General features: G+C 37.7%; 1 protein-coding gene across 8 annotated transcripts in view; it reads left to right on the forward strand.

The window, feature by feature from the left end:
- The window catches only part of USP34 (ubiquitin specific peptidase 34), a 280,827-nt gene that overhangs the window by 85,191 nt on the left and 182,276 nt on the right, over positions 1-13,360 (forward strand). For all 8 annotated transcript variants that reach the window (XM_054475044.2, XM_063648690.1, XM_063648687.1 and 5 more), the window contains 4 exons: positions 2,591-2,783; positions 4,527-4,588; positions 12,361-12,442; positions 12,527-12,619. In XM_054475044.2, the coding sequence (XP_054331019.1) occupies positions 2,591-2,783; positions 4,527-4,588; positions 12,361-12,442; positions 12,527-12,619 (430 nt within the window). The remainder of the gene's footprint in view (positions 1-2,590; positions 2,784-4,526; positions 4,589-12,360; positions 12,443-12,526; positions 12,620-13,360) is intronic.

Raw genomic sequence — 13,360 nt, forward strand, 5'->3', positions numbered from 1 at the left:
ATATATTTAAACAATTTATAATATAGAATTATATTGTTTGAAAGTCCCCTGTAGTCATATTCTCTAGAGAAAATTTCAAGTAACAGTTCGGTATATAGTGTTTTTTATGCACATATATGGATTTATATTTAATGTTTACTTTTTAGCAAATTATGTTGGACTTTTTTTTACATGAGTATGTAAAGAATTAAAGACATTAATAATGGTTATTTCACTGTATTTAGTCAGTCAGCAAATACACAGTAAGTGTCTTACGTTCTAGGCACTGAGGATATAGCAGAAGAAAACAAATTGCAAAAATCTCTGCTCTTGTGCAGTCTGTTTACAAAAGAAGTAAATGATAATACTACATCAGAAAGTGATAAGTATTATAGGATAAATAGCAGCAAAGGTGGATTGAGAGTTCTAGGGGGTGGGTTACAGTTTATGGGGACAGGGAATGTCTCATTGAACGAGAGGTGACATTTGAATTTTATAAGTCTCAACCTAAAAAGGAAGCCTAAGAAGATGGAGAAAGGGTTGTACTGATTAGAATTAAAGTATGAACTGTCAGGATTCTGCATATTTTATTTCTTGATAACATTTATGAGAGTATTGTACTTTTTTTCTCATTTGCAAAGGTTTGAGTGTCTCCCTTTTTCACAGCACTACTCAACTTTTGGGAGACAGTATCAGGCAAAGAATCAGATAGTAATGAATGCTGTGCAAGTAAGTTAGTGTGATACAGAGGGAGTATGGGGTCTTTCTGAAAGGTGATATCTGATGGACGTGAGTCAGCTGTTCAAGTGATTATTAGAAAGACGTAGAAGGAACATGTCAGTATAGGCTTTGAAGGTGGCGTATGACACAAACTAGAAGCAGATTGGTGTGGACAATAATGTGTAAGGGGATATAATTATGAAGGTGGAGAGATAAGCGGGGGCAGATTATTCAGGACCTTGTAGGCCACTGTAAGGAGTATGGATTTAATTTTTTCAATGGGAATCTATTGAAGGGTTTTTAGCAGATGTTTCATGATTTTTTGAAAAGTTTTCTTTGGCTTTTAAGTATATCATAAATATAGGGTGGCTGGAATAGAAGCTAGGAGGAGACCAATTGAAAGGTTTATGTATTAGTCCTGGAAGGAAAATGACGATTACTTGTAGTAGGATTGTTAATGATGATTTTGAAAATTGGATGAATGTAAGTGAAAATAAAATCAATAATTCTGGTCATTATAGGGTATAAAGAAAAGGGTAGTATTGTGGATGTGGATGACATTAAGCACCCCCCCTCCTCAATTTTTTATTTGTACTGTGGATATCATTACTGAGATGCGAAAATCTGGGAGAACTTAAAGACAAGACTTTGAGAGGCTGTGGGACTTTTAAGTGGCACGGGCAAATTGGGAGTATGAACTTGTAGTTCAGAACAGTTTCATTAATTTCAGAGTTGTGAGTGTAAAGATGGTATTTAAAAACCACAGGAGTCACCTGAGGAGAGCATACAGGAAAAGAGTAGAGGTGGAGTCTAAGATAGAGCTCTGTATCGGTTGGTTTGGCTGTGTAAGAAAACATCCCTCAAAACTTAGTGGCTTAAAACAATAGCCAGCCAGGCATGGTGGCTCATGCCTATAATCCCAGCACTTCGGGAGGCAGAGGCGGGAGGATCACCTGAGCCCAGGAGTTCAAGACCAGTCTGGGCAACATAGCGAGACTCCATCTCCGTGCAGGGGAAGAAAATTAGCTGGTCGTGGTGGCACGCTTCTATAGTCCCAGCTACCAGGGAAGCTGAGGTGGAAGGATCACTTGAGCCCAGGAGGTCGAGGCTGCAGTGAGCTCTGATTGAGCAGTTGCACTCCAGCGTGAGTGACAAAGCAAGACTTTGTTTCATTAAAAAAACATAAAATAAAACAACATAAAAAATAAAACAACAGCCATTTATTATTTCTCACAATTCTCTGGTTAGCTAGGCAGTTTTGTTGATCTGTATTGACTTGGCTGAAACTGGATGGTCTAGGTTAACCTTGTTCCCACATTCTGTGATTGCCATGCTGATTGGTCTTGTGGGGTGAGGGGGAATCTCATATATGTCTTGCAGTTGGCTTCATGTCAGTTGGAGCATCAGACACTTCTCTTCCATCCAGCAGGCTAACCTTGGTTCCTTGTTTTGTTGGTGATTAGAGTTCCCAGCAAGAGAAGGCAAGCTCAAAGGCTTTTCTAGCTTCCCCTTATGTCATGTCTATTAATATCTCATTGGCCAATGCAAGTTACATGGCAAGGCCCAGATTTAAGGTGTAGAAATAGATTACACCTTTTGATGAGAGGAATAGCAAAGTCACATTGCAAATTCTTGTACGTATAATGATGGGAGGAATTTGTGGTCATTTTGTAATCCGTTACAGGCCTTGAGGAACACTAATGCTGAAAGGTCGGACAGCAGAGAAGGAATCTGCCAAACAGATTAGGCAGGGCCTGAGAGGAAAACCAGAGGTTTGTGGGTTTTGGACACAAAAAAAGTTAATGCTTACAGTGTACATTTTAAGTTATTGAGTGGTCTTTAAAAATGCTTTATGAATTTTTATGTATTTTCTATTTCTGAATCATTTCAGGTATTTATGCAAGCTCTCTGATCAGGAGTTACGACAGAGTGCAGCTCGTAACATGGCTGACTTAATGTGGAGCACAGTCAAAGAGCCATTGGATACAACATTATGCTTTGATAAAGAAAGCCTAGATCTTGCATTTAAGTACTTTATGTCACCTACTTTGACTATGAGGTTGGCTGGATTGAGTCAGATAACGGTAAGCTATATTTGCTTTATTTTTGGTCATTGTTTATTTGCTTTCTGGTCTATCATAATAATACTACCCACTATTTATGGAGCACTTCATACTAGGCATTGTGCTAAGTATTTTACATGGATTACTTTGTATGGTCTTCACAAAAAATTTCTGTGTTTCTCTTATTTTAAATAAGAAGTCTGAAGCTTAGATTTATATGGATTTATACTGTGGGTCCATTTGATTTCCGGGTCCAACTCTTTCATCATTTTGTTTTTGTCTTTTTAAACTATTTAGGTTTTTATGTTTTTAGATGTTTTGAGAAAGAGGAATAATTGGAGGGCTTTATAAGCAGTTAATTAATTTTCCAGGCAGAAACCATAGATTATTGGACCGTAGGCCAAATTTTACTAAATGTTTGTTTTGAATAGTCTTAAATACTGTTTTTAAATAGGACAAAATAACATAAAAATCTGTATTCTTGGCTTCTCTTGGTGAGGGGGTTGGAAGAAGGCCTGGTATCCTTGGGTCTGTATTCTTGCATAACAACAGTCTGTTAGAACTCAGTAATTAACTTTATCCTTCAGAATGAATATGCTTTCTCTGGTTTGTTACAGTCCCCATTTGCTTTACTCCTTTGCATTTCTGTTTTTTTGTTTTTGTTTTTGTTTTTTTGTTTTTCTTGGAGATGGAGTCCCATTCTGTTGCGCAGTGGCATGATCTTGGCTTACTGCAACCTCCACCTGCTGGGTTCAAGTGATTCTCTTGCCTCAGCCTCCTGAGTAGCTGGGACTACAGATGTGCGCCACAACGTCCGGCTAATTTTTTGTATTTTTAGTAGAGATGGATTTTCACCGTGTTGGCCACGCTGGTCTGGAATTCCTGACCTCAGGTGATCCACCTGCCTCATCCTCCCAAAGTGTTGGGATTACAGGCGTGAGCCACCCCACCCGGCCACATTACTGGTTTTTGTTGTTGTTGTTTTGTTTTGGTAGTGTAGTCACACTGAAAATCCGAAGTAGCTAGAGTTTACTTGTGTACCGGGTTTCATAAATATGAAAGATACTTGTTGATATTGTCCCAGATAAATTAAATCTTGAGTGGATTTATCTAGGGAGTCTTTCCTGAAACTTTGTCTATAATGACATATTACTTGCTCTCTTGCGTTAGATTGTTGTGTTTTTTTACTTACTCAGCTTTGTTTTCTCCAGTGTGCTTAGTGTAATAAAGAATACTATTTGTGGAATGAATGTAGTTGTTTTTTTTTTTTCCTTCTTTTGAGATGGACTCTTACTCTGTCACCCAGGCTGGAGTGCAGTGGCGCGATCTTGGCTCACTGTAACCTCTGCCTCCTGGGTTCAAGTGATTCTTGTGCCTCAGCCTCCTGAGTAGCTTGCGTTTTAGGCGCATGCCACCATACCCAGCTAATTTTGTATTTTTAATAGAGATGGAGATTTACTGTGTTGGCAAGGCTGATCTCGGAACTCCTGACCTCAGGTGATCCACCTGCCTCGGCCTCCTAAAGTGCTGGGATTACAGGTGTGAGCCACTGCGCCTGGCCGTTATTTAGTATTTTAATATAACAGAAATAGTTTTACTAATTGGGAAGCATGTGTCTCTGATTATGTCTTAGATTTTATAATGTTAATCTAGTTATTGTGATCTACATACGTCAATCAGTTTACCATGTTTCTTAGTATTTGCTGACATATGCAAGAATAATTTTGGAAATAAAAACCCTTAATTTCTTGTCTTTAATCATAGAATCAACTCCATACCTTCAATGATGTGTGCAATAATGAATCATTAGTATCGGACACAGAAACGTAAGTGGGAGCATTTATATATATATGATTTTAGTGTACAGTTGTTTATATGGTAAATTCTAATTTTTAGATTTAAAATTTTTACTAGAAATTCTTTGCCCTGTGACAGTTTGTACAGTTCTTCATCAAGCTTTCAGAACATTATGCTGCCTGTAACATAACTCTCTCTCCCTCTTTTTTTTGAGACAGGGTCTTGCTCTGTTGCCCAGGGTGGAATATAGTGCTGGGACCATGGCTCACTACAGCCTCAAGTTCCCAGGGTCAGGTGATCCTCCCACCTCAGCCTCCCGGATAGCTGGGACCACAGGCGTATGCTAGCATGCCTGGCTAATTTTTGTGATTTTTGTAGAGGCAGAGTTTTGCCATGTTGCTCAGTCTGGTCTTGTAGACTCAAGCCATCCGCTTGCCTCAGCCTCCCAAAGTGTTGGGATTACGGGCATGAGCCACTGCGTCTGGCCACATTTCTCTCTTTTAAAAGCGTCTGCCAACATATAGTACTATTTGTCACAGTATGAAAGCATACTGTTTATACTGGAGAATTTAGTCTTGAAAAATATGGTACTGATAGTTTTCAGAAAGTACACTGTCTTAGTCCAGGCTGCTGTAACAAAGTACCGTAGATTGGATGACTTATAAACAACAGAAATTTATTTCCCATAGTTCTGGAGGCTGGAAGTCCAAGATCAGGTTGTTGCCAGCATTGTGAAGTTCTGGTGGGGTCCTTCTTCTGGACCATAGATGGCCATTTTCTTTTATTTTCGCATGGTGGAAAGAGGCAGGTCTCTGGGGTCCCTTTTATTAGGCCACTAATCCCATTCATGAAGGCTCCACCCTCATGACCTAATTATCTCCCAAAGGCCCCATTTCCAATAACATCACATTGGGAGTTAAAAAAGTAGTTTTTATAGCTTAAACTTCTTTGGTTCTGAGAAATATATGTATTCCATTTAATTGTTCATCTAGTATAGAAATCAGTTTTTAAAATCTCAAACAGTAGGATAGAATATCTTCTGGAACAGAGTTGGATTGGTTTGTTAGAAAATTCTTAATTATACATGTGAGTCATACTTTAGTGTAACTTGATCTTACTACTGCTCTAAGGCGCTAATCCCAGTTGAACCTAGGTCTTCATGAATTTGGAAAGCAGACTGTCTCTTGACTCTTTTTTCCCTTCAGACTAAAGAGTTCTTATTCTCCCAGTTCTTTATATGGTATGGTTTTTGGATTTATCACTATATGAGTTATTCGTCTCTGGCAATATTCTTTGTCAGTGGTCCCCTTAAAATGTGTTGCCTAGAATTTTTCATTGCTTTATAAATTCTGGATTATATTAGAAGTGTTATTTCACACTGTCAAGACATTATGTAGACGATATCCAGTGTATTTATAAAGCTACAGCTCTGTGCCAGGCACAGTGGCTCACGCCTGTATCCCAGCACTTTGGGAGGCTGAGGCGGGCAGATCACTTGAGGCCAGGAGTTCAAGGCCCGCCTGGCCAACATGGTGAAATTCCATCTCTACTATAAATACAAAAATTAGGTGTGGTGGCGCATGCCTGTGATTCCAGCTATTTGGGTAGCTGAGGCATGAGAATCACTTAAACCTGGAGACAGAGATTGCAGTGACCCAAGATCGTGCCATTTTCTCTCCAACCTGGGCGACAGAGTGAGAGTGTGTCTCAGAAAAAAACCAAAACAAACAAAATAAACCTACATCTCTGGATTTTCATTTTCATCCTGTGTCCCCTCACCCTTCCACCTCCGCGAGACCGCTTAAAGAGAACCTTATGTAATTGCTAATGTGATATTCATACTCCTCTCATCCCCTGTGAAAAGGATAAAAATTTGGAATGTTCACTGCAGTAATAACACACTCAGGCTAGGTGTTGTGTGAAAACAGTGAATAGGGGAATAAGAAGGAATTCCAATAACGAATGCAAGGAATATGCATCCTAAAGACATGTTTAAGAGAATAGGGAGGAGAACAAAAGTATTGAGGACTGGTGGTAAAGAGTTCAAGATGGGAAGGGAGAGTATGTATACAGTGTGAGAAAATTGGAGTAAAGAGAAAAAGCATGTGATAAATAATGTTGGCGGCTGTGAATTGGGTGTTTTTAAGCAGTTTTATTAACATATAAATACATATAAAATTCACTTTTTAAAATATACAAGTCAATGAATTTTATAATAGTAAATTTTTAGAGTTGTGCAGCTGTCACCATAGTCCAATTCTAGAACATTTCCATCACTTAAAAAAGATGTCTTTTGCCCATTTGTAGCCAGTACCTATTATTTCCAGCCTCACTAATCTACTTTCTGTCTCTGTAGATTTACCCATTTGGGGATATTTCATTTAAAAGGAATCAAATGATAGTAGTCTTTTTCTTCTGGCTTCTTTTCATTTAGTATACTCTTGTTCGTTTGTTTGAGGTTCATTGAGATTGCAGTTTGTCTTTGTACTTTATTCCTTTTTATTGCTTAATAGTATCACATTGTATAGATATACCACACTTGATCAATTACCAGTTGATGGATATTTGGTTTGTTTCTACTTTTTTTTTGAGACACAGTCTTGCTCTGTCGCCCAGGCTGGAGTGTAGTGGCGCAATCTTGGCTCACTGCAAGCTCCGTCTCCCGGGTTCACGCCATTCTCCTGCCTCAGCCTCCCAAGTAGCTGGGACTACAGGCACCCGCCACCACTTCTGGTTAATTTTTTGTATTTTTAGTAGAGACGGGGTTTCACCGTGTTAGCCAGGATGGACTCGATCTCCTGACCTTGTGATCTGCCCGCCTTGGCCTCCCAAAGTGCTGGGATTACAGGCGTGAGCCACCGCACCTGGCCTGTTTCTACTTTTTGATTAGTATACATAATGCCATATAAACATTTATGTAAAGTCCTTTTGTGATCATATGTTTTCATTTTTCATGGTAGATATTTAGGATTAGAATTGTTGCTTATATGATTAGTTTACCTTTAACTTTTATAGGAGCTGTCAAACTGTTTTCCAGTATACCTGCATTATTTTACATCCCCACTAGCATTGTAGGAGGTTTCCAGTTTCTCCCCGTTCTTGCCAGCAGTTGTTATTATCTAGATTTATTATTGCCATTTAGGGGGTATAAAGTAGCATTTCATCATGGTTTTAATTTGCATTTCCCTAATTATTAATGATGTGTAGAACACCTTTTTATGTGGTTATTTGCCATAATGTTTCTTCGTTCACAATATTGCCCAGTTTTTAATTGGATTCTTGGTTGTGTTTTATGGCTTAATGTGGTCTGTACTATATAGACTGTTCTGTGTGTGCCTAAGAAGACTACATTCTGCTGTTGTCGTATGGGATTTTCTATGGGGTGTTCTATAGATGTCTATTAGGTCAAATTGGTTTGTAGCGTTGTTGTCTGTCTCGTATATTCTTGTTGCATTTTCTGCCTAGTTCTTCTCTATTATTGAAAGTAGGAGACCGAGTGCAGTGGCTCATGCCTGTAATCCCAGCACTTTGGGAGGCTGAGGCTGGTGGACCACCTGAGGTCAGGAGTTCAAGACCAGCCTGGGCAACATGGTGAAACCCCGTCTCTAAAATACAAAAATTAGCTGGGCCTGGTGGTGAATCACTTGAACCTGAGAGGTGGAGTTTGCAGTGAGCCGAGGTTGCGCCCACTGCACTTTGGCCTGGGCAACAGAGCAAGAGTCTCTCAAAAAAAAAAAAAAAAAGTATTGGAGTCTCCAAATACATTTGATCCTGAGTGTTTGCAGATTTGGTCATCTCTGTATGAGCTCTGAAGCAAGATGACAGAGTGCCACCTTGTTTGACTTTAGCTGGGAATGTGCATATTGGAAAATTCTAATCTTTCACTGCTATGTGCATGTCTGTGAGTGCCTATGAAGATGCCACAAGTATTGATTTTGGAGTTGCAAATAAATTGCAGCAAATGGATGAGTTCACAAATATAGAAACCTTGGAAGAGAAGAAAAAGTATTTTTCTTTCTTCACAAATATGGAATATGGAGATGGAGGTGCTGAGGGGCAGTGTGGTGGAGTGTAAGAAGCCCTGGCACCACTTGGATGCGGTTTGAATCCCAACCCTAGCACTTGTTTAGGCATAGGGGTTGGCCTCAGGCAAGGCATCTAAACACTTCTGAACCTCATTTTCTCTCTCTCTTTTTTTTTTTTCCTGAGATGGAGTCTCGCTGTGTTGCCCAGGCTGGAGGGCAATGGCACGATCTCGGCTCACTGCAACCTCTGTCTCCTGGCTTCAAGCGATTGTGCTGCCTCAGCCTCCTGAGTAACTGGGATTACAGGCGCCTGCCACCACGCCTGGCTAATTTTTGTATTTTTCATTAGAGACAGGGTTTCACCATGTTGGTCAGGCTGGTCTTAAGCTCCTGACCTTGAGCAGTCCACCCGCCTTGGCCTCCCAAAGTGCTGGGACTGCAGGTGTGAGCCACCGTACTTGGCCACGCCGTTTTCTCTTTTGTAAAATAGAGAAAATAGAGTCAACCAGAATGAGAGGTTTTTCAGATTCAAGATCTGTGTATGATATCTATATTATGTACATATTTCCTGTAGGGCCAAGGGTTCAGTATTAACTAATTCAGTGTTTGCAGTGACTCTGTAGAATATAACTAATGCGAGTAACAAGAATCAGCTGTATTGTTGAATTGTCTATTTCTCCTTTTAATTCTGTCATCAGTTTTTGCTTCATGTATTTCAGGAATTCTTTTGTTAGGTCCATATGTATTCCTGATAACTTGATCCTTTTTTTCATTTTAAATGTCCTTCTTTGTCTCTTTGAGACATTTTTTGGCTTAGTCTATTTTATTTGATATTGGTATAACCACTGAACCTTTCTTAAGCTTATTGTTGGCATGGCTTATCTTTTTCCATTCTTTTATTTCAGTCTGCTTGTTTTGAAGCTAAAGTATGTCTTAGGGGTAGCATATAGTTGGATCTTTAAAAAAAAATCTAGTCATATAATCTCTGCCTTGATTAGAGTTCTTAATTCACTAATTATTTTATATAGCTTGTTTTACATCTGTCATTTTGCTGTTGGTTTTCTGTGTTTCTCATATCTTTTCTCTATTTCTCCTTTACTATCTATTTTTATAGTATATATATAGATTCTAGTGTGTCATTTTAATTCCATTGATTTAAAAAATATCTTAATTTTCTTAGCGGTTTTATGGGTTAAATATGCATTTAACTTCATGACATTCATACTGATTTAACTCTAATCAAATAAGATAAACAACATTGCTCCTACGTAGCTCCATTACTGTTTGGGATAAGAAGTTAGCTATTAATCTTATTCTGGTTCCCTTGTGTATGCTTAGTTGTTTTTCTCTTACTCCTTTAAATCATTTGACTACAATATGTGTAGATGTGGATTTCTTTGTGTTTATCCTGGAGTTTGTTCTGCTACTTGGATGTGTAGATGAATGTGTTTCATCAACTTTGGGAAGTCTGGGGTATTGAAATATTTTTTTCTGGCACCTCTTCCAACTTTGACCCCCATTGCATGTACGTTTTCAGACCTCTGAATAGTGGTTATTAATAGTACTGTCCAATTTTATAGTCACATCGTTATTACAAAAGTCCCTGGGTCTCCCCTTTAAATTTTTGAGACAGTGTCTTGCTGTGTTGCCCAAGCTGGAGTGCAGCAACAGCGTGATTATGCCTTACTACAGCTCTCACCTGGACTCAAATGATCCTCCCACCTCAACCTCCATAGTAACTGAGACCACAGGCATGAGCCACCATGCCTGGCGGAAACAGGCTTTTATTACGTTGCCCAGCCTGGCCTGGAACTCCTAGGCTCAAGCAGTCCCCCCCGACCTCAGTCTCCCAAAGTGCTAGGATTACAGGTGTGAACCACAGCACCAGCCTGGGTCTTCTATTAATGTCCTTTAATAGACTTAAATAATAGTGGAATTTTTTTTAGAAATTAATTTTGTTTCTTGAACTATTATGTAAATCAGAGAGTTGAATCTTATGGATCATAACTTCAGTAGGGCTACTCAGAAATAGGTAAAATATACCTAGTTTTATTTTTAATATTTTACCCTTTGAGGTCCATATGTCTAATTCCTAGTGTTTTTTTTTTAATAAATAAAAATTGTTAACATAAAATTCTATTATAGGATGTAAATTCTTCATTGGATATGCAATAAGAAAGAAAGTTACTTAATCCTTCCAGTTTATCTGTATATAATATAGTTGAAAAAATTGGGGACGTTTTATTATACAGTTTATTTTGAAACTTATTTTCTTCCACCCATTTTATAATATAGTCATATGGTACTTAATGACAGGGATACATTCTGAGAAATGCATCATGAGGTGACTTCATTGTACAAAGTTACACAAACCTAGGTGGTATAACCTGTTGCTGCTTGACTCCAAGCCTGTACAGCCTCTTACTGTACTTAATTCTGTGGGCATTTGTAAACATATCTAACTGTAAACATATTTGTAAACATAATTTGTAAACATATCTAACTGTAGAAAAAATAATGTAGAAAACCTGCAAAAAAGATAAAATAGGGTATTGCCTGTATAGGACGTTTACCAAGAATGGAGCTTGCAGGACTGGAAGTTGCTCTGGGTGAGTTGGTGAGTGAGCGCTGAGAAGATGTGAAGCCCTAGGATGTGACTCTACACTACTGTAGACTTTGTAAGCACTGTACACTTAGGCTACTCAAATTATTTAAAATTGTTTTTTTCTTCACTATTAAATTAACCTTAGGTTACTCTGAGGAAAACTTTTATTTAATTTTATCAACTTAAAATTTTTTAACGTTTTGACTCTTATAATAACATTTAAAACACAGACACGTTGTATGGCTATACAAAAGTATTTTTTCTTTATATCCTTATTCTGTAAGCTTTTTTCTTTTTCTTTTTTTTTTTTTTTTTTTACTTTTTAATAATACACATGGAGCTGTCATCTCCCATGCTGACAGTGCCTTTTTTTTAAAAAACTAGAAAGAGTATCCTTTAAAGATAAAAAGTATAGTAAATACATAAACCAGCAACAGTCATTTATTATATACTGTATGTACATGCTATATTTTTATATGACTGGCAGTGCAGTAGATTTGTTTACATCAGCATCACCATAAACCTGTGAGTAATGCATTGCTCTATGACATGGTGGCCACAGTGACATTAGGTGATAGGAATTGTTCAGGTCAATTTTAATCTTATGGGACCACTGTTGTATATTTGGTCCATCCTTTGGTCTGCCATTGACCAAATCATTATTATGCAGTACATGACTGTTACTTCACTTTTCATCTATTGAATCTTCAATAGTATCAGCCCAGGAGACTTACAGTTTGGCTTGGGGATAATTCTTTTGTTGTTCATCCTTTTGGTAACCTATTTTCCTGATATTATCTCATTATAAAGGGCATACTGGGAAACCTTTCCTGAGTGCTTCCATACATACTGTGGAAATTAAAAAGTGGGAAGGCAAAGACCTCGAGTAGGATAATACTTCACTAAATCAGTGTTGCACTTGTGTACTTGGTGTTACTCGTTACCTTTTCAGTTATTTGTTGCTTGTTTATAAACTCAGGGAATTTGAATTTATAAATTCAGCATCATATTTCATTCTAGTTATGCTTTGTAGTATTCTATAAAACTGATTGTATCTAATTCTTTGTAATTCCTATGGGAACAAATTTAGGCTTTCAATTGAATCTACCTTTTAGACATGAGAAAAGATGACAATTTTTTTTAATGTACAATTTTTATTGCTTGACTTTAGGTCCATTGCAAAAGAACTTGCAGACTGGCTTATTAGCAACAATGTGGTGGAGCATATATTTGGACCAAATTTACATATTGAGGTTTGTGGATGATTACATGACTTCTCTGTTCTATTGATAGAGAAGAATATTTTTAAAAATTGATATTAAGTTTTTCTTTTCCAGATTATCAAACAGTGCCAAGTGATTTTGAATTTTTTGGCAGCAGAAGGGCGACTGAGTACTCAACATATTGACTGTATTTGGGCTGCAGCACAGGTAATATTAACAGCTCACATTTATTGAGTGCTTTGCTTATCATATGTTGTAAGTGCTTCTCTGTGAGGTAAATTCTATTATCCTGTTTTATAGCTAAGGAGACCAAGACATGGACAAGCTGGGACTGAAATCTGGCTTCCGAGTCCATGTCTTACTATGTTACTGGTAGAATGGAAGGAAATCAGAGTCAGTCAGTTGGAGCTTCTTCATGAAATCATCCTGGTTTAATAAAGAGACATTTTCCTGTTATTCTCATTTATACAGTCTACCCTTCTATCCTGAATTATTGTATTGGTATGTTTCTTGTCTGTTGTACTGTTTTTGTTTTTTTTGTTTTTTTTTTTAAATAGGCATATATCCACATGATTCAAAATTCCAAAAGTAAATATAAAAAATATATTACATGTTTTTCCTTTCTGCCCTATCTCTCAGGCATGCAGTTATTGTCCTCTCAGGTATATCGGATTTTTTTGTATAAATAGCGAACTGTATACATTTTTCTTCCTCTTTCTTTTTCACAAATGTAGCATGCCAACCAGACTTGGCTTTGGCTTTTTTTTTTTTTTTTTTCCTTCCTTTCTTAATTTGTTCTGGAGATTTCTCATCAATATATGAAGTGCTTTTTATCTTCTTGTAAAACTGTATAGTGTTTAATTATTTTTTTCCCCAGTCTTTTTTTTTTTTTTTTTTTTTGAGACGGAGTCTTGCTTCGTAGCCCAGGCTGGAATGCCATGGTGCAGT

Source organism: Pongo pygmaeus, chromosome 12, assembly GCF_028885625.2.
Source record: "Pongo pygmaeus isolate AG05252 chromosome 12, NHGRI_mPonPyg2-v2.0_pri, whole genome shotgun sequence".
Classification (NCBI taxonomy): domain Eukaryota; kingdom Metazoa; phylum Chordata; class Mammalia; order Primates; family Hominidae; genus Pongo; species Pongo pygmaeus.